The sequence below is a fragment of the Platalea leucorodia genome (genome assembly GCF_965183815.1).
Source record: "Platalea leucorodia genome assembly, chromosome: 6".
Lineage (NCBI taxonomy): Eukaryota > Metazoa > Chordata > Aves > Pelecaniformes > Threskiornithidae > Platalea > Platalea leucorodia.
In genome coordinates this window covers 74,566,335-74,589,382 of record NC_138828.1, presented here as the reverse complement: position 1 = coordinate 74,589,382, position 23,048 = coordinate 74,566,335, and the positions used below count along the sequence as shown (strand labels likewise).

Here is a 23,048-nt window from a genome sequence, read left to right as displayed (position 1 = left end):
ATACAGCTAGCTGGAGCAGTGGGAAAAAGCCAGTAACACAAGCCCATTCGTTTTCTGGAGCTCATGGTATTACTACTTTTGAATGCCACGTGGCCCAGTGTCACAGAAAAGAGCTGTATTCCCTGGTGCCTTCTGCACGGTGGTGATAAGCTGCTGCCCTCCTCTGTGGGAAAGCTTGTCTGTCAGAAACCCAACTCATCCCCGGGCATCCCCTGGGACTCAGATGCTATTGCCCTGGGCTGCCACAGGTCAAAGTGTGAAAAAAATGAATTAGTATTCAGAGAAAAACTGACTGTTAAAAGTACAGTATAATGTATCGTCCTATGTGATTGTTTCTATCTATCTTGCATTGACCAGTTGGCTCTTAAACAAATTCAGGTTTTAATTGCATTGTTTGTTCTGCTGGCATAAAGATTGAGGATTTAGCCCCTTCTTCTTCCAGTGCTGTTTATAGTCCAGTGAAACTGTTTTCTGCTGTTGTGTTCCATGATGATAATGCCTAAAACTAGGAATGAGTAGAAAAATAACAACATAGCAGTTAAATCTGCAACATTTTTCAATCTTACTCTGAATTCCTGGGAAGCGGGTGAGCAATCTTACTCTTACAGTTTCATTAATTGGAAGGGACTGTGTTCTCCAGAGGGCTGCCAAAGACATTTCCTCCAAAAGGTTCACGTTTGTAAAAGTGAAATAGAAAGAGGCAGAAAATTAAGGTTATCTGTATTAGTAGAAGCTGAGTTTTATTAAAATTGTGCACGCAGCTCTTATATGGCTGTCAGAGACAGGGCTGTATGCCTCTCAGGAGTATCTTATGCAGGATGGGAAAAGGCAGGAAATTGAGTCTTTCAAAAAGCAATGGGTAGTCATACCTGTGATAATACGTCTGAAAATGGAATTTTCAGAAGAAGTCTTAGTGTGAGAATAAGTTATATAAATGTATTAATACATCTATGCAGACCATACATACGTAAGACGTAAAAAACCAAACACGTTTGTCAATATGTGATACTTCCTGAACAAAGGAGTCTTGCTATCCTGCTCTTCAGGTTTACACATGGAGCATACCTGTAACCCTAGAGTCCTGTAGGATGGAGGGGACCTGTGGAGGTCCTGTGGTCCAGCCCCTGGCTCAAGGCAAGTCCAGTTCAAGCAGGCTGCTGTGAGCATTGTCCAGTCACATTTTAAATATCTTCAAGGATGGAGATCCCACAGAGTCTCTGGACAGCCTGTTCCAGCATTTGAGCACCCTCATGGTAGTCTTTTTTTCCTCCTTATATTGAGTTGGCATTTCCCGTGTTCCAGCTTATGTCCGCTGCCTCTAGTGCTTTCACTCGGTACCTCTGGCAAGAGCCTGGCTCCAATTTCATATACACATCATTGGGTAGTTTTAGACAGCGGTAAGATCTCCCCTGAGCATTTTAAGGCTGAACAAGTCCATCTCCTTCAGCCCCTGCTCATGCGTCCTGTGCTCCAGCTCTGGACCTAGCCACCTCCACTGGTCTTCCTCCAGTAAATCGTGTCCTGAGGAGCCCAAAAATGATGCACACTGCTCCAGATACAGTCTCTCAAATGATAAACAGAGGGAAAGATCACTTCCCTGGACCTGCTGACTATATTAATTCAGCCCAGTATGCAGTTGGCTGCCTTTACTGCAGGGACACTCTGCTGACTCACATTCAACCTGGTGTCCACCCGGACCCCTATGTCTTTTTGTGTTTTCCAGCTGATTGACTCCCAAGGTGTACTGGTCCATCGGGTTATTGCTTCCTGGGTGCAGGACTTGGCATTTGCCCTTGATGATATTCATGAAGGCAGTGGATGGGAAGTAATGTCCACTTTGTCTCATCAGGTTTAACATCCTGGGTCAATTTTTTCACTGTGGAGCAACCTTGAGAGATGTGATTGTACAAGGTACAAGTTAGAGAATTTGATCCTGTCCTCAGGTTGCAGTCTGACATTACACCTGACCCAGTGAAACTGCAGGCTGTTACTGAAATGGATAGCTCTGCTCTCCCCACATCCATGACCATATGCTTCTATTTTCTTATATCAAATTTAGTTGACTGTTCAGCCACAGAGTCAGATCAGAAACTTAAAGAACAGAATGCTGTCTGTCTGCTCTGAAAAAAATTGAGTATTTTCTTTTGGCCCAGAAAGCTTGAATGACATGCCCACAGCTGCATAGGTTGAGGCATGGTGCAGAGAAGGACAAGAGCAGGTCCAGACCTTTCAGTGTCAGCACACAGTTACCCTGGATTAGGCTGATCGTGGTTTGGTGTTTTAAAATATAATTTTGTTTTGTGACTGGTCAGCTCCAGTCATTTCTGAGTTTACAAATATTGTAGGCAGGTAGATAAAACAAAATTCATTGGGAAACGAATCATAGAAGATGTATTAAAATCCTACAAGTCATTTCAGAGAGCTGCTTTAAAGATGCTCTTAATTCTTATTTTAAAAATAGATTATCCAACTGTGAAAATCACACTGAATATTTTTAAAAGGATAAGTAGCTAATTAAAACCCATACCTAGCAATGTTCAGTGGGTGACTGGTTGTGAGATGTCATTATATTTGAAGGCAGATACACTGCTCTTAACCTACAATGCTATATATAGTCCTGATCACAAGTTAAAAAGCTCAGAAACTGAAACCTTGCTAACTGACTGTTACCACCTTCTGCGGTGCCTTCACTCGTACCGGCGTTGAAATCCTCAAGTAGGGCTGCTTGTGAAAGGGAGAGGTCAGATGTTACAGAAATCCTGGCAAATGTGTTGTGTATGAATTCTGGATTCCCAGTGAACAAAATAGTGAAGCAAATGCTGAGACTTAATTATGGGTTTAGAAGACCAGTGAGGGAAGGAAACGTCCGCCTGTACCTTTGGGCGGACAACTTCCGAGGAGGATTTCCCTGCTTTTACAGAGCAAGGTATCTTGCAGATGTGAAAAACTTAATAGAGAAGTGAAACTGTTGCCTTCTCCCCTCTGAACGGAAGGGCACACTGAGTAGTTACTAAACTTTCAGAAAATAGCCCAAATAAGATATGTTTATGGGGTAGGAAAGCCTCCACACATGCTCACCCCAAAGGAGGCTCTGTGGCATGCTGTGGTGCCTGTGAACTTTGGCATGATTTATGGGTGTCATCTGCCTGGTTCTCTCTTTGTGCTATAGGAGGCCAATTATCCTATTCCTAAGTCTTAACTGTATTTTCTTTCAGATTGTTTAATTGCCTAATGTAGCTGAGCCAATTCAAAATGAAGAGTCCTTACTTCTACTTTACTTGATACTTGGTGCATCTGTTTCAGATGGGCTTCTGTGTTCAGCTGGATTTTTGTTAGGTAAATCGTTGAGTCAAAAATATATTAACTTTGCGTCTCACTTCTGCTCCTAATAAACTAGATACAAGAATGCTCAGTAGTCACGGTACTTCTTCAGAGCATTGAATCGTTCATGGCTTCCAGGACATCGCCATCTCCAGGATTATTAACGGTGCAAACCTGCCGTTTTACTGAGACCTCTCATGAAAGTCCAGTTGGGTCATTAGCTGAGTCCCAGTCTTGTTCCCCATAAAGAGTATGGCAAACCATACTTGATGGTAATATCCTGCCCGGGGCATGCAACTGTACATAAGAACGAAAGATACTGGGGTAGTTGTATGGCAGTGTAGTTGTGTGATTCTATCTGTGGAGCAGGTTACCATTTTTGTGGGGGTTTAATTCAAAATAGATTACCAGTGGCCATAAGAAGTATATGGGTGCCTGTAAATCAAGATGAGATGTCTTCCTAAAAACACATAGGAGGTCAGTTACAAGTTCTTGTCTCAGTTCTGGAACAGTTGAAATTCCTTGCCTTGTGCCTTTCCAGGTCAATCAATAGAGCTTAGTTCTAGACTTGATTTTGTAACATTTTATTAAAATGAAAACATGATTAAATGGTGCCTTTCACATTGACAGTAGAAAACTAGGACAGCATTTGAATTATATCACTCCATTGTTAAGACAGTTTTTGGAAATTAGTCATTAATTTTCATTATCTGTATAGAAGCGTATCACATTTGGTAATTTTTACTCAAATGTATGTTGATGGTTGATGTCCAGAGGTCCTTTCCAGCCTCAACTGTTCTGTGATGTTCATTAAACCCTTTTATGATTCCATATATTAGAAGGCTCTGTGACTTTAAGCAGTATAAAAATCCATTGCGAATAACAGTTGTGACCTAGAAAGAACTTTTTTTTGTACATAACACAGGAGCTTGCTGCTGCTGGATTGCTGCAAGACAGGACAGGCTTGCTGCTGACTGGAGCAGTGCAGCTCTGTCAGATCCTGTCTGTTGTAACTAGAGACAGTGTTGTCTTCTTCTGGTCAGGCTATTGAGTAAAATTCATGGTACAAAATCCTCTCTTGAACAGGTGGACATTTAGGACTCCAGGATCTGTACTAACATGGCGTTGGGCCTCTTTGTACCAGAATCATACACGGAACATTTAGTTGTGTCAAAGAGCAGGGCAATTTTAAAGGCTATTTCTATAAAATATTTTTCCTTAGCTTAACTTTAGGCAAGTAAGAAGGTAGCAAGTATTTGGAGTATTAGGTCATTAGTGAAGGAAAAAAAAAAAAGGTGAAAAGCAGAATTCATTATCAGATATCCAAAGATATAACAATATTTAAACTCCATGTATCCTCATAATATTTAAAGTATTGCCTGTGGTCTGAAATAGATGACAGCATTGAACACTTATTTGGCTGGTTTAAAATAGATTTTAGTAACATTATCTAGAAACAAAGGGTAGCATTGCTTTTGTTCTCTTTTTAAGTAATAAAAATTTTCTTTTAAATGCAACACAAATGTAGAATAAGCCACTCTTGGGTGGTTTAGGGAGCAAAATAATGTTTATGCTTAGCTCTGTGCAGCTTTTGTAGTGAAGACAACCTCTCAATTGGTATGAATTTGATAGCCTTTGTGGGGAACGTCATGCAGAGTTTTAATGAAATGTTAATGAAATAATCTGATCAGATGGACTTCACCACGAGGCAGAAGGCTTCCGTTATGTTTGTGCCCCACTTAAGCCATATTTTAATAGCTCACTTGGGATTTAGTTGGATATGAGCTTTGGGTGGAGTGAAATGTGTTTCTGAATCCTCACCATCCTTTGCTGCATTAGGAAGTGATTTGTCCATCTGGTCCTCTTAGAGAAAAAACCTCAGCAGTTTCTGTGCCCAGACAAGAAAGCTCACGGCGGAAAGCTTTTTGTTTTAAGGACGTTGATAAAAAGGAAGGATTTAATTAAGTGTAAGGAGAGCTGTTGTGGAGTAGAGCAAACAAGTAATGTAGACACTTCGGGCTTTATAACTGGGATATATTTTCTCCTATGAGAGTTCACTGACATTTGCTTTCTGAGCATATAAAGAGAAGGACTTTGATATCATCAAAGTTGGGAGGACAAGTGCTGGTTTTTTTTAATGTATAAAAGTCATCACTCTCATGCAGCATTTTGACAATATAAAAGCAGCTGCATTTGCCTGTGCTTACTCCCTGTAATGCCACTTTTGTTTTCATTCTGTAACTGATCCTGTTAGTGATCAGCCCTTGCTGATACTACATTTCTTAGATACACAAGGATTTGGACTTGAGTGCTCAGTGTGTTTTTGTATCTTTAGATTTTTTTTTTTTTTTCTAAGTAGCTGTAACATCTGTGTTTGCAATTGTCTGTTTGATATGTCCCTTCGCTACTTCAGCCTCCAAGTGGCTGAAAAATCGTGAATGAGAACTGGGCAAGTAGAGAAAAACAAACCGGAGGAATAACCAGTTCCTTTATGGGAGGATATTGAATTTTGATAAAGATGTGAGACTGTAACCTGTATGCTTTTGTTTCCTCTGTTGTAGGCTGCCTTTCCCTGCGGGCGACCGGGTAACTTTTAATGGGAAGGAGTGCATCTGCCAGAAATGTTCCCTGCCCCCTTCCAGCAGCACTGGCTCTTTCCCTGTACAGAACCTGCGAAGTAAGTAGGGGGCTTTGCTTTTTTCTGTTGGTACTTCTTAGTCTGCACAGGTTTAAAGAACACAATTTTACACTGATATGTTTAACTGGATTTTTACCACTATGCTGCTTAAAAGGTGTCAAGAAATACAATGTAGACATGTGAACAAGTATATGGCAGTTTTCCGAGAAGTCTGATATTAAAAAGAAGCACAAATGGTGCCATTATAGGGTTAACAATGCACAGAACCTCCCAGAACATTCGATTAAAACTGGAGTAAATCAAATTATTTGGAGAAAGGCACAAGAGGGATGTTAATATTTTTGAGGATTTAGTCCAACTCCAGCTAAAATAACATCCAATGTAATATTTAATCATTTATAAGCATTCCAGGGTTGCTTCAGAAAATATCAGTGACGTGGCTGCATGGCTAAATACTACACAAGAAGGGTTAATGTATGCAACGTGGCCAGAGGGACATTTGCCTTGACCTCAGTACTGTTGTTTACTATCAGAAGATACAAACACTGCAGAGGAGAAATGTGGTCTTTTCATAACACGTTTTTTGCAGCAGATCGTAGAGTGGCATTGTTGCTCTGAACGCTGTTCCTCTACTGATTTGTTCACGAGGAGCTGCCACACTTTAACATTCATCCACCACCTATATGTAATTAAATGTCGACAGCAATTCAGTTAAACAGCAAAGACAGAAATATTTTTAATGACTATCATATCGCATCGAGCTGGATTCGGCATGGCTGAGGAACGACCCCATAGATTGCTCTTCTTTGTACATAAGGAATCCAGCTTACTTCAGGGAGAAATTTCTCCTGTTTTTTCTTTTTTCTTTGTTTTTCCCCACATCTGTCTTTTTACAGAAGTTTTCACCATCTCCTTTCTCCGATTTGTCAGCAAAAGATGCGTGTGAATGCAGTGAGAAACGCTGTGCTGATTCCTCTCTTGCTAATGCTGTTGTCTTTATGGGAGGGGATGGCTCGCTCTCTTAGGTGTTTTCTCTTGTCATTTATTCCAGAGATGGATCATCCTCAGCCATCTTGGCTGGCTGCATATGCAGATCCATACGTTAATGGCCTATCATCTGTTTGTCTCCTTGTCATATGGGAAAAGTGGCTTTGACTTTAATGGAAATTATTTGCCTGGTTGAGTACTGACAGAACGACTTCATTTGATTATCTGTGATACAGAATCCTTTAATGTACTTACATTCCCTTTCTCTGTACACACACACACACCATAGAGAGTTTTTCTTGTGTGGCATTTCCACAGCGCTCTCAGGTTGCTGCACCAAGCCTCCCCAGTGCATGGCTACCTGCAAATCTCAGCAAACCGCTTGCCTCAAAGAGAGACAGCACTGGAAGCGTACCTTTGTGGCAAAACCTGACCTTGGAAAACAAAAGTTTAGCTTTTCCCTGAATAAAATCTCAAACAGATGCAAGTATTTAAACCTCAAATACAAGTCTGCTTTAAAACTCATTAGAAATGGAGGAAATCTTGCTTGCTACAGGTTTTAGTGGATTCAGATAAGAGTCTTGGTTTAAACCTGGATATCTGCCACATGGTAGACTGGACTTCTAAAATAATTTGATTTGGTCTTCACCTGAGACTACCAGCTCTGCTTCTCAAATGATGGAGTGATGGGGGTGAGCTCATAGATACCATGGCTTCTTAAAGGGCAAACTGAGGTCCATATCTGGTCTGGAAGTAAATTGTGCCATGAGGTTGCCAGGATCCCAGATAAATATCTTCCTTACCTGTGTAGACTATGTCCATTCTCTCTTCCGTACTCCTTTTCCCCCGTGTCTTGCAGTGCTACTGCAGGGCAGCATCTTCTGATGTCATGGTGACATGTAGCACCCAGCTGGCTCAGGAGCTGCAGAGCTCATGCACTTCGGGGAAACTGGGTAGCAATGGTATGAAATCCCTCCTTGGTGTGGGGAGTAGAGCTTTGATGGGTCAACGGGAAGCACTGCAGCCACAAATACAGGGAGGTGCGTGCATGTATATGTAGCAGGATGTGTCAGAGCCTGACCAATGACAATATACAAAAAAATAACCAAATATCTAAAAAGATAATAAAGAATTTGGGAAACATTCAGATTAATATGTAAATGTGAAAGAGCAATGTGTAATAACAGCTGTTTTCCAAGGGCTTACTAATCCTTAGGCTAGAACCAGTGTTTCAGGAATAAACAAGCAGTGTCAGAGACATCTTGGTTGAACTGGAAAATTGAAAGTCCAGAATGGCTGTCTGTAGCTGTGCTACATATTACACAAAGCAATAAAGGGTGTTAGTGTCTCCTTGTTTTAACAACAGTCTTCTTGAAAAAAGACCTTAATGTTTTAAACAAACAATTCTTTTTATAAAAGAACAGTAGTGCATAAAAATACGTGACTTCAAGCAAGCTGAGTCAAGGACCAAGTTATATGTTGACTTGCTGTTACGCTGGTTTTGCTCTTGGCTCAGAACTGCCTGATACGTACTCTGTATGTTATTTGTCAGCCTATTTATCTCTGACTTGAGCTCAAGAATGCTTTCAGAAGATCTCTTGGGACTCATCGAGCTCCCAACATCACTGCCCCTTCTGACCAGTCCTTCTGTTTTCATCCTCCCAGTTTGTTTTTGACCTCCTTTGTGTATTACATTTGCAAGAAATGAAGAATGTCAAAAATATTTGCTTTTTTCTTGAGTCCTTGAATTTTTTATTATATAAATACCTAGCTACCTGTTTTGTTTCTTTTATAAAATGCTAGCTGTGAAAACCTCTTGTGGCAGTGTTGATGTTGAAAGAGTACTCAGGGAAGAATGTCAACATGTAGCAGCAAATGGATGTGTTCTGCAGAGTTATTGGTTGAAATTAGGTGAGTCACCAAAGGATGCTGCATCCAAGACAGGAAGACAAGGACATTGCATCAATAGGCACTGTTGGCATAGCAACCACAATATTTGTTTGTAATTATCTGGAATTTAACAGAGAAAACAACAGTTAGGAATAAAAAAGTAGCTCACAAAATGCTGCCTTTCTGCTCACCCAAGCTTAAACCAGATGGAAGGTGAGTGACATCTGAGCACATTTTAGTGTTGTATTAAGTTTGTGAAATAAACCCTCAAGCAGTGAGATTAAATTAGATTACCAGATGAACCCCTGCTGCAAGGGAGATCACAAAAAAAAATCTGAATAGAATTAAAGAATAGATACTGCAGTATTTATTGTCCTGTGGGACTAAATCCAGGCACACACCCAAATGTTCTCTATTATTAGCAAAACTCAAATGTTCTGATCTGTGGTGCACACTTGTGCTGGGCTGGTTTCCACATATCGGTGCTCTACAGGGTGACATTAGAGAGATGTATTATTACTCCCTTAATCCATTCCAAATCCACTAAAGGAAAATAAGAACTATCCTTTATTGTTGTGCACTCAGAAATTAAACATTTGCAATTGCACTAACAGAGTGTCTCATTAGGGTCACGTAACCAACTAAATAGAATCTTAAATCAGAAAGTTTTTAAGAGGACTGTTTAAATCTTTTAATGAGATCCTATGTTTGAAGTTCTTTCTTAATAGCTAGATAAATCTTTTTTAATGCTTTTGTGTATCTTTCTGTTCCATGCAAGACATTGTTGTGGTTTTTTTCGCTTCTGGCATCTCTAAATGACTCTTCAATTGTCTTTCAGGGTTTGTCTTTTCTCTAGCAAATTGTTGGTATATATGAAGAATTAAAAAAAAAAAAACCAACGTATTTTCCTATAAGATGAAATATATAATCATATGGAGGATTAGAAGGGTTACAAGATATTGATACTAGAATAAGTTTATTACTGATGTTTATACCTACTTTTCCACATATTCTGACTATTTTAACATTTTGTAAGAAAATTATACATAGATTGAAATCTGTAGAGAGTGAAGAATGAATGAGAGCTGGACCCTGTAGGGTTATAGAGGATTCATGTAGGATACAGAGAACCAGGTTCAGATCCCATGTCCATGTAGCTTCCCTAAACAGAGCCCTCACTGGTGGACTGTTGGCATGGAAGCTAAGAGTGGATTTGGCTTTTACTACCATAATCAAAAGCATCCATCATTAAAAAAAAAACAAAAAACAACCAAACAAACAAAAAGCAGCCAAACTCCCAAAAAAGTCTTGTACTCAATTACTTTTTCTGAGGAGCATACCTACTTCATGCATAACCTGTGTAACCAACATAGCTTAGCTTATGTTATCCAGTTATGACGTGTGTTGCATTTAATTGTCCTTACAACTTTTTGGAGCTTTATATAAGTGAATTTCTATAAATAATAAATAAATAGCTAGCCATCACTTTCACATGTTGCAGTGTCACTGCTACTCAGGAATTTGTAATGCCTCTCAAATATTGGTGTTTTTTTCCTGGTTATAAAAGTTCACATCAGAATTTCAGCGTAGTTTTTCCCACAGCTGCAAAAAGAATTTTGAACTATGAGTAAAGCTTTCAGATCCAGAAGCAAAGTCTAATATGCAGGTTCAATTATTTGTTTTAATCTCATGACTTTTAGGTCTCTTTTTATTAACTTTATTGGGGTGATTTGTGATGCTTGAAAACTTAATCAGCAAAGCTTCGGATCTTTTAAAACAGTATAAATGAGTTAAAACCTAAGTCACTAGGAAACCTAAGTCATGAGTTTTTTCTTTGAATGATTCATGTCTTCTAGCAATGTTAGGACAATATTAGGGCAGCACCACTTGTCATCCATCAGTGAGCAGCCAGCAGCGAGCTTTAGAGCCTGCACAAGCTGTTACTAGGACACCAGTGGATCCTCATGCTGCAGTAACCGGTATTGTAGCGTGACCATCTAAAGTGTGTGATTCACTCATATTGGATTTTTCTCTTGCAGATTGTGGGGGCTGTGGTTCAGAAATAAAAAATGGGCAGTCATTGGTTGCCTTGGACAAACACTGGCATTTGGGCTGTTTTAAGTGCAATATATGCGGAAAGCTACTGAATGCAGAGTACATCAGCAAGTAAGTTGAGTGGAGGAGCATTTTCACTCATTTTCAGCATTCTTTTAGTACCAAATAATTAATTCAGTGTTGCGTATCCTTTAGTTTGTGTTTATGAGTGTTTGGAGATATATAAAAGATTAGAGATTATTACCTAAATTATTATCTAAATTGTATTAAACGCAGGAAAATTAAAATCAAAATTAAGAAAAGTAGAATTTGTTCATTTACCTGGAGTGGGACTTGCCAAAGCTATAGAAAGGCAATGGGTGGAGTATGCCCTTAGTTAGCTATGTTTGACTTTGCTCTATGTGATGCTGTAATGTGAACAAGCAGATATGATCCTTTCCATGTGTTTCACATAAGCAGAAGTGTTCTCAAAAAGTTCATTAAGGAGGTACGTACCATGATTTTGCACTGCTCCAGGCCCTCGTGCTGTCAGATTTGGACTGAATGTGATGACAGCAATGAGAGGCAGCACAAAGCACACATGCAGACCAAGTCCGATGTCAACACTCATATCAGTGTGGTGAGATCCAGGGCTTTCACTGGCCAAAGCACCTGGGATTAATTTCTGCTTCGGAGAAGTGTGTTGATACAATGAAATTTTCCTAAACAGCTAACTCAGTCATCAGTGCCCAGAGATGATGGAGTTTCAGAGCCAATGTCCCCACTGATTTTCAACAATTCTTTGGATTTAGATTAATACAAGTATAACATTTAATTTCACAGCTTGCACTGGAGGCTGAGAAAACAATATTTAATAAAAGGGTGTTCTTAAATAAGGTTTTGCATTATCTCAAATTTTATGCTGCTCTGCTGTATTTTGGTACAGTGCTTTTTTGCTTGTTATTTAATAATAAAAAAACCCCATAAATTGTAAAGATACAGTTATTGTGAAATCCTCTTTTAAAAAAAGCTAAATGCCAAACAAAATAACTCAAGAGAAGAAACATCCTTGCTTCAATTAATTCAATTAATTATTGTGATAACTTATAGGTTAGTCTCTAAGCTATCCAACTTGTATGCTATAAAATTAATTTCTATGCTTCTCCAGGGAAATGTCCAATAAAATTATTCCTCTGCTAATAAATCTGTCTGATCATGGGCTGTTTTAGCATAGTACACTAAACATATTTAACTATGTTAAATATGGACCACAAAAATGATCAGAGGGATGGAACACCTCTGCTATGAAGAAAGTCTGAGAGAGTTGGGGTTGTTCAGCCTGGAGAAGAGAAGGCTCTGGGGAGACCTTATTGTGGCCTTTCAGTACTTCAAGGGGGCTTAAAGAAAGATGGAGACAAACTTTTTAGCAGGGCCTGTTATGATAGGATAAGGGGTAATGGTTTTAAACTAAAAGAGGGTAGATTCAGACTAGATATAAGGAGGAAATTTTTTAAAATGAGGGTGGTGAAACACTGGCACAGGTTGCCCAGAGAGGTGGTAGATGCCCCATCCCTGGAAACCTTCAAGGTCAGGTTGGATGGGGCTCTGAGCAAGCAGATGTAGTTGTAGATGTCCCTGCTCATTGCAGAGGGGTTGGACTAGATGACCTTTAAATGTCCCTTCCAATCCAAACTATTCTATGATTCTATGTTTAACTTGCACTTTGAAACAGAAGAGTCTCCAGTTTCTTCTAGAGTAATTTATTTTCATTCATCGGTTTAGTGGCCTAAATGTAAAATTTTGTAAAATTGTGGTGTAAATGTGAAATTAACAAATAGGTTCATTTCAGAGCAATAGCCCAAGTGTTCTGGTTCTGACTTTTTAGAAGAAAAGGTACGACTCCTGGTTTTATTACTCATATTCTTAAATTGTACATTATCTTAAATCAGTTGTGGCGGTGAAATAACTGCTTACATCATGCATGAACGTACTGCAACATCTCTTCTGCTGCTCAGGTTGAAGTCTCTTAGTCATTACTGGCTTCCATGGAGCAGGTTCCCAAGTTGGTTAATCCATGACTGTCTTTAAGCAAGTCCAGTCAAGAATGTCAGTAGACGTAAGTGTTAATCAAAACTTGGTTTACAGTCAAGATAGTCAGATGAGAAATTACTCGGAAGTCTAAGCTAAGTACAATTAAATGATAAAGAGGGAAAGAATAATATGTAGAAATAAGTATTTTTTTCCAGAGTGTGAAACACGTGGAAGAATTTAATGAGTAACACTATCAAAAGGTGTGAGAGTCTCAGAGAACGAATGTTGTGACTGGGGGAGAGGCGATGGCTGAATTCAGCAACAAAGCAGGAAAGTGGGATGGTGGTAGACTCTGAAGGGCCAGAATAGTTCATTAACTATTCAGTTCTCTACAAAATTAATAAATACAAGTATTTGGGAGGAGGAAAAGTCCATAAACACCCTGTGAATTGTTGAAGCATTAACAACTTTAACTGTATAATCTCCCAGTAAACCTACCTAAAGCAATCTCTGTATGGCCTGTTTTTCTTCCCTAGGGATGGCATTCCATACTGCGAAACGGACTATCATGCAAAGTTTGGTATCAGATGTGACAATTGTGCAAAGTATATCACAGGAAGAGTGCTTGAGGTAAGGAGAACCTGTCATTCAAACACATCTCAAAGTGTACAAAGGGACTTGCTCTTTTTGGTCTAGTAATATGCTCACAAATGAGTCTTAATGCAGCAGTTTAATGTGACTTTTGTGAAATACTAGGAACTTTCTCTATAATTCTTTTCTGTTCCTTCTCTTAATGGTTCAATAATACACATACTCCCTAAATGGATGTTTGTGGTACTGGAGAACGTTCAGGTATCAGAAGTAATAAGTGAATGGGTTATCAGGCACATTTTAATACTTACACTAAATTATTTTGTAAGTTCTGTTCTTTGATTCTGTTTTATGTTCCCCAGAGTTATGGTGAAGCTGCCGAAAAACTAAATAATTTGAAATATATTTTTGCACCCAAAAATGAGCTATGTTTCAAGGTGGTTTTGAGTTTGTTGTTTTAAAGAGCAAGGAGGTTGTTTAGTGTAGGTGAATGTTTATACTTTATGCAAAAGAGATTTCCACATAACTGACCCACATTCAGAAATGGTTATATTCCTTTGATTTAAATAGAATTTATCCTTGGATCTAACTGTATGGTTATCCAATCAATGTTATTATTTATCCACTTTTTCTTTCTGCCCTTTCCCTGTATCTTGTGAAGCCTTAGCAGTCCTGGAGTTAAGAAGAAAGGTTCCCTACCTCACTTGGTTCACTCCTTTCTCTTCATCAGTTAAGAACACCCAGAGAAGTCCCAAAGGACTTCCACCAGAGAAGGATCTGCTAGGAGTCGTACAAAGACTTAACTATCCAAATGGTGGACAATTATAGCTATGGAAGGGCCTGAGAAGCAAGTGGAAGGAAACAATGAGTTCATACTAGATGGTGTGGTATGGTGTTAGGGTTAGGCATGGGAGGCTTTTCCATTATCAAATGTTTTTACAGACATTTCAGAAAACAGGCTTCTAATAGGGGATTTGAAAGAGCATAAATACAGCTTTCTCAGTATTTACAGACAGCCCTCTCAAGTGGGAGAGGCAAAACAGAAGAAAACATTAAAAAAACCTTCAAAAATGTAAGGCGTCACCAGTGGAAGCTGCTACATGTTTTCAGAGGTGTCAGCCTTTGACACTGAATGAAAGGTAGTAAGAGGGGGTGGGCTTTGGAAGGTGAAGCTTATTAACTTACATTTGATGTGATAAAGAGAGAGGTGAATTCAGAGAGAAGAGTGTCGCAGCAAAAGCTGTAGCAAATTTGGGGTGCATTTACCCATAGCATGTTACAGGGAGTGACTAATGCTAAGATGGGAGAAGAACAGAAGCTCCAATTTCTGTACTGACTCTTGGCTTCACAATACTGTGTTTTCTGTCCTGGTTCTTGCCTTGAAATGTCTGTACAAAAATACTCCTTTTATTTGGTAATATTTTACCCGCAATATGGTTAAACAATAGCATGTGGTGCGATGTGATTAAGAACTGGGTCCGTACTGTCTCTGTGGATGATGAAAAGAAGGAACAGTTAAAAAGAAGATTTGCGTGGTAGCAGTGCTGAGTTGGATTTGTGGGACCTGGGGGCACATGTGGCTTTATCTGTTTCTTCTAATTGCTTGGCGAGAGCATACTGAACAGGAGGAGATTTCCTTGTTTTTATTATAGATGGACCAGTAACAAACTTCCGAAAAGTTAATTCTTTAAAGCTGTTGTAGGAATTTTACCATGACTGATTACATCTGTCATTGTAGTTCTAGGTGATGTTTTCGGTTAGTGCATGTGTGTCCCCCTCCTCTCCCCTTCCCCAGTGTTCCTCTGATGACAGTGCTGTAGCATTGATTCTCCTCTTACTTTGGTACTGGTGCAGGCTGTGGGAGAGACTTTGATTGAAGTCTGTGGCATTTAACTGTGGAAAAAAATACTCATGCAAGATTCTGAAACCTTTTTTAAAAGACATGAGGAGAAAGGACTTTCACGATCTGTAAAAGCACAGCAGTATCAGATAGTGTCACTGTCGAATAGGAGAGATAGGATGAAGTTAGTGTGAAGCAGGCAATGGATTTGAACAGGTACAATGATATTTAATGTCTGGAGGCTTGTTACAACAACCTGAAAACTTTATGGTCTATAATCTTCTTTCCATAAGATCGTATAAAACAATATGTTGGTTTGAGTGCAACAAAACTAATGAACCTTGAATATGGGTGAATGTCCTATGTCCTAGCATTCTGCTGTCACGATAGGTGCTGTTCCTCATGAGGTCTCCCAAAATACCTGTTCTCATCCCCTGCGTTTCCCCTTGAAATATCTCGAGAGCTTTCTTTGCATTTCCACTGCCTGTTTACATGGTCAAGAGGTGACGCACAGTGTGAGGCTCCTTCCACGGTGATCAGCCTGTGATTTCCATGAGCCTTTGGACCTCTGTAAGGGATCAGTTTAAATGGCTGTTGAGTTTCAGTGTTGACCGTGGAGAGCAGTCAGATGAGGAGGTAGCATGCACACCTCATTTCATTAGGAAGCTAGACTAAAAGTCATGACCTAAGCAAACAGATTTGAAAGAACGCAGAGACCGTATCTGTAGCTAACACGGTTAAGTCATTTGTTGTTTGTCTGCAGCTGACGGACTTCGAAAGGCTTGGAATTGGGGCTGATTCTTCCATCTGTCTGGTATCAAACTCGGTGTGTGTTTGTCACTGGCCAGCTTGCTGGTACGTTTCTGTATCTCCTGGTCAGGAGGACAGATAAAAGAAAAAGTTGCCATGGCTGCTTTTTGTTGTGAGATGTATTTTTTGTGGAATTGTCTGATATCCTGAAACATTTTTCAAAACTTCAGTATTTCTTTTTACCATCTTGAATATAATCTAGAGATACACAGAAATAATAGGGCAAATTGCTATTAAAGTGGGGGAGAATCTTGACAGCAATACTTATTAGGCAGAGGAATAGTCTCCCAGGGGAGCTGCTGGAAGCTATCACTTAGATCATATTAAAACAAGATTGGACAAGGCGCTGGAAAATCTACATTAGGAAACAGCCCTGCAATGACAAAGGGAGGGACTATATGACCTAATAGGATTTTTTCCATCTCTGATTTCTGTGATAATGTCAGGGGGACAGCTGCTTCCACAATTATTCTGTGCCCGGATTTTATAATATTGTCTGCCTTTCCAACACTTGTTCGTTTTAAGTGTTTATTCAGCAGAGGAGGAAGGGAGAGTCAACTAGTGTGTTACTGATAACTTGTAAAAATATGGCTGTTTTTGTAGGTTGCCAGCCAAATACAATGATGATTTAGTTACTTAAATTCTGTCTTCAGCCCATTTTCTGAGGGCTGTATTCATTCCATGTAGTAAATGGGCTTAAACACAGGATAGCTCTGTTTATAATTCCTTTCTTGTTTCTTTCTTCCCCTCCTGTCCACCTTGGCTTGCCCCCAGTCTCCCAGGGAACTTGTACTGGGAAAGCTACAAAAGGGACTGAGCAGCTAATTTACGGAGACCATAAATTCTTCTATTGCTTTTAAAGGCAACAGTTTTGCTGTTCTTTTTACAAAAACCCTGCCCACCAGTGCTTTTATGGGCAAGGTTTGCTTTGCTTGTGAAGCATACAGAGCACTGTTCAATGCAACATCAGTCCTCTCCTAGAAATTACTATGTTTTATCCTCGACCATATATATTGATAAACCTACCATCTTAAATGGGGAGCAAGCAGTGGCTGGAATTTACTTTGTAGTTTGGCTTAAAATGCAGTGTGACTGAAAACCTTTAGGGAGAAAAAGGCTTTATTTTAGTGCTTATGCTATAGCTCCGTTCCCAATCCAGCAATAGCTAAAATCATGCAATAACACAGAAAATAAACACATTTTAAAATAACAAGCCATTGATTTTTATAACCAGCCATTTCCCTTTTGTTGTGTTGCAATCTATTTCTCTGCATTTGGTACTAAAAATATTTTTTTCTCTCTTTTTCTATCACAAGCAGTTATTTATTAATTAAAATTGCAACTTGTGCCAATGAGCATATCATAAAAATAGACAGAAGAAGTGTAGTTGCCTTTTTTCTAAAAATATACTATATTTTGCATGATAATTCAGAGCCTGATACAAACCCCTTTCAATCAAGAAAATGCTTTCTATTTGTTTCGTGATCTTTAATCAGTCTTCTAGCTGTGTTTTGCTCGGAGGAGGCGGAGGAGGGTTGCCTGCCTCCCGGTCCTTCCCACACGACAAGCCGTGCAGAGCCTTGGAAGGCTGTTGAGGTGCGTGGAGGAGCTGTGTGACAGCCAGTGACTCCTCCTGGTCTCCTGGGGAACATGCCTGGGTTTCCTTAACATCCAATACTTAGAAACTCCATTCCAGCAAATGCTCTGTTTGTAAGTGGTCTCTGTATAGTTATTAATTCTTCTGATACAGACTGATTTTTAGCTTTTTTTGATCTTCTCCCCTTTAATCGATGAACTCTGAGGAGAATTTATGGAGAACAGTCTTAGTTCCTCCCAACTTTTGTTTTGCAAAACTGAATGAACTGTATTCTCCTCTGCTCATAAAGTCGGCTCCAGGCTCTTCTGGCGATGCTGGTGGACCTTCTCACCGTCTGTTCCCAGCTGGAACCACCTTCTCTCAGCATGGATGGACACTGTACTCCAGATGATGCCTCCCCACTACCTTGTGCAGTGATAGTAACCCCTTGCACTGTTTCTAAAGAAAATACTTTCCCTGGTATATCTCGCACTGAGTGTGTTTTTTTCTGTGGCTTCGTTAACATTGACTGCCTGTAGGAAGATACCACTTGGTGGGAGGGTTTCTCTTCATCTGCTGTTTCAGCTAATGATGTTATTAGAGGAAGCCTAGGTTGTTAGAAGAAGCCTTCATATCCAAAGATAACCTTCTGGGGATGTTTTGATGGCAAACGCGGTATAGGCTGTGAGGGGATCGGGTGTGATTGCTTGGATAGGCAACTGCAGCCCAGTGATGGCCAGGCTTAGCTGCCTCTTAGCAGGCCTCCACGACCAAGTGTATTGGTAGCTGATGAACAAACTGGATTTCTGCCGCTACTAGCTGGTGTTTTGAATTTCATGTGAATAAAAGTTGACAATGTAACATGTTGGAAGTTATGCTTTTGGAGAGGTCTCTTGCGGCTTCTGTAAGCACTGAGGGGTATTTTCAGCACTTGACTAGACTTACGTCTACAACTGTCCCGTGACTTACAGCTACATGACTGTGGTGTAAATGTGTCCTATGAGTGCTGGTGAAAATGGCTGTATCGCGTACTAAACAGAAAAATGGGTCCAACTGCTGTATCTGACATCCTAACATGGCAGCATGGCACTCAGTGTACATGGGGGAAGAAAGGGTTAACATTTTTCTGGTTTACATGTATGTGTAAATGTCTAGAAAAGCATAATCAATATATTTTTTTTAAATCTATTAATCATAACTGTATGTTACTTTAAGGGAACAAATGCAGTAGGCACTAGACAGGAATGAGACTAGAAATGTCAATTAAATGCCACTTATACCTCAGTGACTTATTAATTAAAACATGAATCTTATTTTTTTTATTTTTTGTAGTTTGCTTTTTGCTTTGCGCTAGGGTTGAGCTGCTTTTGTTTGCACCCACATCTACTTTGTAAATCAATTGCCTTTCCCTTTGCAAAAGTCTCGGTATAGCAGGGAGACGAGACTAATTCTTTGCAGCAGGGTGTACAAATTTCTGCCTGCAGTGTGGAAGAATGGTTCATTCTGAAATGTCTGTTACCCTGCTGTTTCGCTAACAACAAAACCTAGTGATGTGTGAAAGGTACTTGAGGAGCTTGTAATATAGGCATTAGTACTGAAACGTGCAATAAAAGCGGCTCTGTCTATACGAAGGAAGGGTTTCCAGTAGCATGGGCAGCCTTGCGAAGGCTGTCAGAGCAGCAAAAGGATCCAGGTGTCAGTGCTAGTCTTCAGTGAGAAACTGCTCCCTACGCCAGTTTTCTCCCATCACAAGAGAAGAAGGAAAACTGTTGGAAAGGATACATCTAAATAGATCAGCATTAGCTCTTGCAAAAGGAAACCATCTAAGGTAGGAAACATTAACTAGCACTTTCGATGCATAGTGTTTGCAGAGATGCAAGGCATTTTGCAGCTTGAGAACAGTCTCTGTTTTGGTGCCACTTGCATTCATATGAGGCTTCTGGTTTGCAAAGGCAGGTTAATCATCAGTGCATAGTATCTGAACTTGGCTGGGTAAGTGTTAATTGACAGTTGACTTAGACTTTCTGCTTTAAAACAGGCATCATTAAAAATACTATCAACAAGCATATAAATAGCAATGCAAATGTGTTTGACCTTAGCTTTTAGCCTTTTCTGTAGTCCATTTGTATTGTTTTAGGTACATTCACCTTATCTTTCTCCCACCTTCATCCTTTCCCTTTTTCAACCACCTCTTCTCTCCAGAAAGAGATACAGAGCTACACCTATCCATATTTACTATCATCTGAGCTGTTAAAACCTCACAATTGTTGATATGTCAGGAAAAAACAGTACATATTAAAAGGAACTGTATGCATAAGTTTTACCCTGTAAATCAGTTTTTAGGTTTATTGAGAAAGATCACTGAAGAGCATTTGGTGGTAGCTTAAGCCTGTTACATTTTTACCAAAGTAAGGGATTCTGCAAACTATTTCTGAATAACAACAACAGAGAAGTTCAGAATTTGAGGGAAACTGGTTGATAGCGAAGAAAGAATGACTGTTGCAGGTTTTGTGGGTTTTTTTTCAGTTGCTTGCTTGCTTTTCTGTTGAGGATTTCTCTTGTATGTATGGAAAAAGTCCCTGGTAGTGCTGCTGTGCATTTGTGCCTGCATGGGTTTGTATGTGTTAGTTTGACTCTTGAGCCTGGCAGACAGGTGAATGGTGTCCGCTGCCCTTTCCCATTATACAAAAATGTAATACCAGTTAACTATCTTAAACTATCTTAATTGATTAATTAAAGCATCAAAGCAGTGATTCCAGCAGTCGCTGTGATACCTTCTGAGCCTCAGACACAAACAGCATACAGTGTGGCAGTTGCAATGCCTTTCTAAGCAATGTGTTGCTGTGGTGGTGCATTATTATCTAGTACTATTTGCTGGCATTTGAATGTTTTGACAGTGTGAAACGTTGCACTTTTTGGATGTCTTCAATTCCTCATCCTATTACTTTGCATAATTTCTTTCATTTCTGGTGGTCTTCTGACTCGTGCCTACCCACGATCCAGCCAACAGCACAAGCGCCTCCCTCCAGCTCTCTCCGGTAACCATGACAGTGGTGCAGCAGTAAGTGCACTTAGTGACAATTGGCTTTGTTGATGAAGTATCTCTCGGATGCTCTGGCCCATGTGACAATGGCTTGGTGTGTCTGCTAACAGCAGGAAAGCAGCCTATGTGACTCGTTTCTTGTATTTTTAAGATTTTTTTTATCCTGCCAACATGCAGAATTTTTTGTGCTGCTTCAAATTTCTTTTTTCCCCCGAAAGTAAGGACTTCTGAATGGTACCTTGAACTGGAAATGTGTGGACGAGTCTGAAAGTAGCAACTTCCTACTTCCAGGAAGGACTATTAATGTCTGTTCTGCATATGACAGCAGCATTTCCAGTCCCAGCTAAATTTGGGGATCCAAAATATCAGTCCTTAGTCAGGCATGGAATGAGAGACAGCTTCTGTCCTCAGATGTTTGCAGCCTGGATCACCACGACCAGCGTGAAAAGAGCTGTGCCTGCTTCATCTGATAAATCATGCTGCCTCTCCAGGGCTGTTCGGTGTTGGTTGCAGCTTCATTCTTCCCATCTGAAATGGATGGGCTAAATCCACAGCTGCAAAGTCAAAAAGGAAGGGGAATATGTCTGCACATCATCTTTCTCCTTTGCTCCCTCTCCCCTAGCAAGGGATGGCAGAAGTGAGAGCCAGCTGCAGCTTGTCTTGGCCCGTAAGTGGGTTTTAAGGAGTGGGAGAGGAAAGTGGAAAAGAAATGAAGGAGGCTGTTGAGCAAACGGAAAACAGAAGCCTCTGCCAGTCTCAGTGGGTGGCAAGAAAAATTTGCAAAGCCGAGAAGAAAAAGACAAAAGGGGCAGATCACTCATTGCATAACAAAAGCAACTGAGTGCAAAATCAGTGATTTTAAGCATTTTGGTTTACAAGATCATGTACCAAATTCTGTAGAAAAAATGCTCTATTGGCGTTTTCCAGCTTTTGCCTGACTGTTTCAGGGCTGAATTTGCTCCTGAGTCAGAACTTGTTTGCAGACGTCACAGAATGAGATTACAGTTACAACAGTGCTCATTTTTCTTTCTAGTCTTTCTTAATTATTCCCTTTAGGGTTTTTTACTTATTTTTTTATTTCTCCCACAAGCATTAGAAACTTCTTCTGAGAGTCCAGTATATAGTAAGTTACTATCATTCTGAAATAAATGTCCCCGTTGGTACATTCGATCTGCACTTTATACCTGGAAGACTAAAGAGTGTGTGGGAGGCAGTAAAAATGACTCAAATGTGGGTGGGAAGTCTCAAGGCTCTGCAAAGTACAGTGGGATGAGCCAGAACCAAGACAATATGAAATAACCGTACATGTGAGACAGCTAAAGCTGTAAGTCATGCTGCAGGTGCATGTATTGGACATTTCACATGACTGTTTCTTGGCATCTAGTGGGATGATAAATGAATCCAGTAAGGAGAAGATGAGGAGAAGGATTGATTCAAAACATTACACTACATTTACGCTGGTGTAAACCCCATTGAAAACGGTTCATTTGCCCTGGCACACTGCTGAGGTGACTCAGTGGTGAGTCAGGTCCACTGTGACTAAGAGAATTAGTAGGAGTTTTCCTCCACATAATTCTCTCTTTGTCTCCTGGCTCTCACACTTTTCTCTCCTCGGCACTGTTGTATAACATAAGCAACAGATATTTTGCCAAATACGTTTGCCTTGATAATGTTGCCTGTCCCTTCATACCCAGTAGATGACATGGCAGCTGTTTACTAACTTAACCAGTATTGTATACCCTGTTACTTAGTAATCCTTCAAGTTCTTCTGTAGCATATGCAAAATTCTAGCTGTGCTATAAATATGAATGGAGATTTTATGTGGTTACACTTAAAGCTGGTAACTGAGCACAGTCTTCTACTCCAAGCAGCAAAGGTTATCTGATTTTCTGAATATCATCACTCTGTTTTGAAAATACCCCATAGAATCAAGTTTATGGAGCAAGTATAATCCACATAACAAATATGCCACTATGTGGATGCACTGGCAGAGTTATGAGTGTGTGGCCATTGAACAACACCTGATGGTGCCATGTTGTACACCTTCTCCAGGGTACTCTTGACATAAAGACAGAAGGACAACCACGTGGGCCCTGGATTTTACACAGCCTTTAGGATTAAACTCTCATCGCACAACCTCATGTTGAAGCACTGGCCAAGAACGAGAGGGTTATATTACCAGGTGGGAATAAGCAAGAACAACCCCTGATTTCAGCCTAGTAGGTGGAATAACTTGATAGGAAGATTTTCTGGGCCAGTTTTGTGCTGTTAGGTCAGAGAGTTTTTA

At 40.0% G+C, this 23,048-nt stretch overlaps 1 protein-coding gene across 1 annotated transcript in view; it reads left to right on the top strand.

The window, feature by feature from the left end:
* Positions 1–23,048, top strand: part of ABLIM2 (actin binding LIM protein family member 2) — a gene marked incomplete at its 5' end in the record, with an annotated part of 113,988 nt that overhangs the window by 27,455 nt on the left and 63,485 nt on the right. The window contains 3 exons of the mRNA XM_082315586.1: positions 5,883–5,998; positions 10,876–11,002; positions 13,438–13,531. Coding sequence (XP_082171712.1) covers positions 5,883–5,998; positions 10,876–11,002; positions 13,438–13,531 — 337 coding nt within the window. The remainder of the gene's footprint in view (positions 1–5,882; positions 5,999–10,875; positions 11,003–13,437; positions 13,532–23,048) is intronic.